Source organism: Parasteatoda tepidariorum, chromosome 8, assembly GCF_982258835.1.
Source record: "Parasteatoda tepidariorum strain Cologne lab strain chromosome 8, Ptep-v5.0, whole genome shotgun sequence".
In the NCBI taxonomy this organism is placed as follows: domain Eukaryota; kingdom Metazoa; phylum Arthropoda; class Arachnida; order Araneae; family Theridiidae; genus Parasteatoda; species Parasteatoda tepidariorum.
Window position 1 is genome coordinate 50,290,901 of NC_141762.1, and position 6,376 is coordinate 50,297,276.

General features: G+C 32.9%; 2 protein-coding genes across 2 annotated transcripts; both read right to left on the minus strand.

The window, feature by feature from the left end:
* Nucleotides 1-1,136: 1,136 nt before the first annotated feature.
* On the minus strand, nt 1,137-2,123 carry LOC147806138 (uncharacterized). The gene has a single exon (XM_087149552.1). The coding sequence runs from the start codon at nt 2,121-2,123 to the stop codon at nt 1,137-1,139; it is 987 nt and encodes a 328-aa protein (XP_087005678.1).
* A 301-nt stretch (nt 2,124-2,424) lies between these two features.
* LOC147806139 (uncharacterized) lies at nt 2,425-5,871 on the minus strand. Its single transcript, XM_087149553.1, has one exon. The coding sequence runs from the start codon at nt 5,869-5,871 to the stop codon at nt 2,425-2,427; it is 3,447 nt and encodes a 1,148-aa protein (XP_087005679.1).
* Nucleotides 5,872-6,376: the final 505 nt, after the last annotated feature.

A 6,376-nucleotide genomic window follows, 5' to 3' on the forward strand; every position in this document is an offset into this window, starting at 1 on the left:
CAACTGAATCAAGCAGTGAACATTCTTTTTCTCCTAAATCTTCTCAAGAAAGTGCTGATTCACAAAATGAAAATAATCAAAATACTCATGCATTAAGACGTTCTGAAAGAATTAAAAATAAAATATCCGCAAACGCGAACTTAGCCTTGAAAGGATCATCTATTCCTCAAAATTATGACCAGGCGATAAATAGTAATAAATATTCCGAGTGGAAAACCGCAATGGAAAACGAACTTCTTTCGATGGAGAAACATAAGGTTTTTGAATTAATTGAGAGGCCTAAGAAAGAAAAAATAATAAAAAGTAAATGGGTGTATACAATTAAAAATAACGATAAAAACAAAATTTACAAAGCGCGACTGGTTGCAGCTGGTTTTAATCAAATGAAAAATTTTGATTATTCTGAATCATATTCACCTGTGGTAAATATTGAATCATTCAGGTTATTGATTGCTTTAGCAGCAAAATTGGATTTATTTGTTAAATTTTTTGATATTAAAACTGCATATTTATATGATGATATTGACGAAACTGTATATATGGAAATACCTCCAGGTTTTGAAGATAAATATGGTAAAAATAAAGTGGGTAAATTTAGAAATTGGCATATAAAGTTAAAAAATGAACTTAAAAAGATTGGTCTCACTCAACTTGCATCTGACAATTGCGTATTTACTAAAATTAATGATAATGATTTGTTCGCAATTTGTGTATACGTATGTCACTGTTTAGAAGGTCCAGGATAATACCAGCACTATTTAATAACATATTTTATTTAACAAAACAACATCAACAATGGTATACAATTAACAAGCAGACAAACATAACATCTTACATCCAGATCTCGTACGTAAAGCCAACTAATCTAGAAGTATTTGAGGGAGGTTATCCAATGGATGCGCGCATGCGCTAACATTTAAGTTTCAGTTCGTATTTCTAAAAGTTTCACTTCGGATTTTAACTTACCACATTTCCTCCCACCTTGAGTAGAATACCTGTAATTATACTCAACAAACTTCTAATTTTTAGACATATAAAATTTCTATATAAATGAAAGAAGAATACATCAATGATGAAAAATCATACAAAATGCTTAACATAAACAAAGCTTAATGAATCATACAGTTTGCAAAATATTACTGTACAGTAGGCTTAACAATTCTTCCACTGCTACTTATTTTCAATGATTTTCCTCTTACATCAACATACTCATTTTCCAGCTCTAATCTAAACAGTCTTTGAACTGGTCTTAAAATTTCTGAATTTTCCGTCTTTACAAGGGCTACTCTTGTGTGGCCATCTCTGCCAGGAATTACCTTTAATACCTTAGCTAAATTCCAAAATGTCCGCTTCTTATTAATATCTTCGACTAAAACTATTTCCCCGACTTTTAACGGTTTATCCTTATAATCTCTTAACGATTGTTGGCGTAATTGCCCTAAATATTCAGTCCTAAATCTAGCTCTAAGTAATTCTCTTATTTTTTGGAGGTATTTAGCTCGTTTACTTAAATTTTTCTTATCTACCTGATCAATATCTACTACACTTGAGGAAGGTATCTCGTGTAAGAACATTTCGGGAGTTAATGGTGAAATATCGGCCACGTCTTCGGATACGTAAGTGAGGGGCCTCGTATTTATTATTTTTTCACAATCACAAAGGAGAGTGAGTAACTCCTCATAGTTGAGCGTAGCGCGTCCTAATATTTTACGTAAGATTTGTTTCACCATCTGGATTAAGCGCTCCCACCAACCCCCCCACCAACTTGCCGAAGGAGGATTGAACTTAAAACGTATTTTTTGTTCTGCAACCTTTGAGCTCAATTTATCCCAATATATTAAACGAAGAGCTTTTTCTGCGCCGACGAAATTTGTTCCATTATCGGAATATATAACTGAGGGTCTGCCTCGTCGCGCAATAAATCGTCTTAAGGACTGAAAATATGCTTCCGTCGTCATAAGGGTTACTAATTCTAAGTGTACTGCACGATACACTGCACACGTATAAAGAACTATGTATGCTTTTCTTTTATCTTTAAGGTACAGTGGACCTGCTAGGTCAACCCCTATTATCTCAAATACTGCGGCATCATTTACTCGATCACTAGGTAAAATTCCTGGCATAACTTCACATCTTTTAACTTTAAATCTTTGACATTTCACACAATGCTTAATATAATTACGAATAGTCTTTCGACTTTTCAAAATCCAATATTTTTCTCTTAAGTGAGACATCAAAAGAGAAATACCAGCATGTAAATAATCAACATGATAACTTAAAATTAACAATTTTACTACAGGATGATTATTAGGTAAAATAATAGGATGAATGAAATCTGATGTATCATCACGATAATCAAGGTTGGTTTTAGCTCTTATAACACCATTTTGGTCAACAAATGGTCTTAATTACTTAAGTTTATTATCATTTACATCTTTTGAAACCATCCTTTTGAATTAATAACATCAGAGAAATTTCAGCTTTACAAAGATCATCTACACTTAAAACCTTAGACAAATTTTTATCTTTATGTTTACAGTTATAAAAGAATCTATATATCCATGCTATCATCCTTAAAGTTTTCTTATATGATGAAAAATATTTACAGTACCAGTATTGATCACTATCATCCGTATTTAAAGCAATTATTACCGTTTTACGTAGCTCTGAATTGACCAATTCTTCATTTGGGTTTTCTTCCGATTTAGGCCAATTTTCTTCCTTATCGTAGAGCCAAATCGGTCCCTCCCACCAACGACGTTGAATTAACTGTTCAGCAGTGCAGCCACGTGATGCAAGATCGGCAGGGTTTAAGCTACCTGGCAAGTGGCGCCACATGGTGAGAGAAGTTTCTGAGCGAATTTCTTTAACGCGGTTATATACAAATAATCCCCAATTTAAATTACGCTTAATCCAACTCAGAGCTGTGGTCGAATCAGTCCAACAATAAATTTGAACTTCATGGAGAGCAAGGTCTTTAAGTATGGATGACAGTGATCTAGCTCCTATACAACAGGCTAGTAGTTCCAGCCTAGGAATAGTAAGTGGCTTTAGAGGAGCTACTCTGCTTTTAGCATTGACCAAATGAATTTTAACAATATCATTAACAACAATTCTTAAAAATATACAAAATCCGTATGCTAATTTACTGGCGTCACAAAATAAGTGTAAGCTAAATATAACATTAGATGGTTCAAATTCTAGCCATCTAGGAATCTTAATGTCCTCTAATAAATGTAACTGAGATAGCCAGAGTTTAAATCTCTTTGCCAAATTATCTGGAATTTCATTATTCCAACTTAATTTTAAATTCCAAGTCTCCTGCAAAATTATCTTAGGCAACAACATAACAGGAGCTGTATATCCAATAATATCAAATACCCTATGAGCCATTGCTAATACAAATCTTTTCGTAATTAATTGTTCAGAATAATCAACAGGTTCTATTTTACAAGATAACGTATCACTTTCCGTATTCCAATTGAGACCTAACACGGACACATCTTTCTTATCAGAATTATTGATCAAATCAGATGCATTGGTCTGCCAATCTCGTAAATTAAAAAGACCCTGTGCCATTATCGTTGGTGATTCCAAAATAAAATTTCGAGTTTCGGTTTCTGAACTTAAACTAGTCACACAATTATCAACGTAAAAGGAATTCTTGAGAATTTCAGCAGTATGACTTAAATGATCTGAAACTCTATTTAAATGATATCGTAACGTAAAGGCTAAACAAAAGGGTGAAGTGATTAAACCAAACACTAGTCTTTTGTGTTTATACTCTATCAATTTATCCGAATTGTTTTTATCATACCAAAAAAACCTTAAAAAATCGGTGTCTTTCGGGTGAATAGATATCATACAAAAGGCTTTCTCAATATCCGAAGTCACCCCGATTTTATTCTTACGAAATTTATTGAGAATCGATGGAATTATTTCGATTAAATTTGGTCCCGTGGCCAAACAATCATTTAATGATGGTTTACCTGCAATTCGAGCACTAGCATTAAATACAGGTCTTATTTTAGTACTTGAATTTTCTTTGACCACTGGCCTATGAGGCAAAAAATGAACATTTTCCATTTTATTATCCGTCACAATTTCAATAATTCCCAGAGATAACCAATTTTCGAAGACCTCACAATAAGCATTAAAATTTCCTGAATCCATTAATTTCTTTTTGGAATTTTTCGCATTCTTAAGTGCAATATTTTTATTACTGGTTAAAAGCGAACTATCCGTAATCCAAGGTAACGCGATTTCATATCTTCCCATAGAATTGACTTTAATTGTCTCTTCAAAATGTTTAAGAGTTTCTTTTTCTAATTCGCATTTATTCTGACTCATCGTAGGATCGGAGATACCCAATAAATCAAGGCGCCATAAATCTGCGATTTCTCTTTCATTGATAAGCAGAGAAGAAATAAAAAGAGAAGCTTCATTCGTAGTTGTAGGCGTATCGCATAAATAACTGCCTAATAAGCAATTTCCGAGCTTCGTTTCTATACACAACAGGCCTGAACTTAAATTTATTATTTTTCCTGTCAGTATTTTACTCGCAATATCTGCTCCGATTAGTAATTTTATTTCTTTCTCAACAGAGTATCTTTTCCGTTCTAAGTCACTTAAGCGAATATTCAAATTATTTAACTCTCTAATCCATGGCCCATATGGAATTTGTTTAATATCAGAACAAATCTTATTTTGACTTAACACTTGAAATTTATATTTACATTTATGATCAACGCTACTTAATTCTACACAATACACAGTATGAATACTTTCTGAAGTTTCTATACCACTAAACAATGATTGTTTTAGCTTAACTTCACTTATTGGTTTTAAGTTCATATAATTAGCAACATCGTTACATAAATAACTATGATGTGAACCTTGGTCTACAATTGCTCTTATTAACTTATAATTCTTACCATTATATATTTTTACGACCAAAGTTTGGAGCAATACATCCGAGAGTTGTAATTGATTACTTAAGGTGTTTGTTTTATTTTCGTGGTTTTCTTCCGTAGAAACATGTTCTACCTTATTATTTGGATTATCTGGACATAATATTTCAAAATGTCTATTATTACAAATTGAACATTTAACATGTTTCGACCTACAATTGCTAGCTCTATGTCCTTTTTTTAAACAAACAAAACAAGCATTAGATTTCTTAATGATATCTCTCTTATTTTCTAATGACATAGAAGCTGTTTCTTTACAACTCTCTGATGCATGCGACTTATCACAAAAAATACATACATAATTATTTACTCTTATAGACTTATGTTCATTATTCTTAAATTTACTATTTGCAGTAAATAATTCATGCGATGTAGGAACTGAATACTTATTTTTATACTTATCAAAATTATTTCTCTTAGGCACGTATTTATCACATGAAAATTCTTTTGCCAGTTTTAGTTTTGATTCAGTTTCTACTTCAATTCTTAAGAAATCTATTATTAAGTCTAAATCAGACTTACCCTTTTTTTCAAACTGATTTCTTTGCCGCTCGTACACTATTAATAAATCCGGTGGTATTGCTGATTCAACTAATGGATACAAAAAATCTGAATACTTATCTTGCGTTAGTCCAAGGACTTGTAGGGCTCGTAATTTTCCTTGTAGTTCATCGTATAGGACAGATAAGTCAGTTTTTGTTTTATCAGCAGTTACCAACTTCAGTAAGTCCTTGATATAAATCTGGATCAATACACTTTCGTTGCCAAACCTTTCCTTTAAATATTCCACGGCTTGTTTATAGTGTTCGGCTGTAAGGGGGAACGTTTCTAATATTCTTCTCGGTTTTGAAGAAGGCGTAGTGGCTTGCAGTAAATAGGAGAACTTGTCTCTATCATCCATTCTCTCGTCTTTGTGAATTTTTTCGAACTGATTCCAGAAAGACTGCCAATTCCTTGGATCCCCGTCAAACTTAATTAATTCCAATTCGGGTTACTTATAGCTGTTCGTAGTGGCACTTCCTTCGGAAACGTTATTAACGGCATTGTTTACTATTTTGTCCTTGGCCGCTAATACCTTATTTGTTTTAACTTTTAGAGCTGAAAACCTTTCGTAATAATCTTCAGAAGATTCGAATTCCGTAGTATAATCCTCTGGGCTGCATTTCAGACTCTGCATAAGTTTCAAATGTTCGTCTTGTGATTGTCGTAATAGATGATTTTTCTCCGTAATTCGTTCCAAATAAATTTCTATTTCTAAATAATCTAGAACTGTGTCTGCTATAAGGGCTTCCAACTTATTTGCAGTTCTCGTAAAAGATGTTCGTAATGCAGTACGTGCTTGTTTAGAAGCCTCCATCTTAACTTAACTTAATGCGTAGTTGTTTTGCTGGCGTACGTAGAGTGCT

Bases quoted from the DNA above. Each gene is read 5' to 3' on its own strand.
- LOC147806138 (XM_087149552.1), bottom strand. From the start codon at position 2,123: ATGCCAGGAATTTTACCTAGTGATCGAGTAAATGATGCCGCAGTATTT.
- LOC147806139 (XM_087149553.1), bottom strand. From the start codon at position 5,871: ATGGATGATAGAGACAAGTTCTCCTATTTACTGCAAGCCACTACGCCT.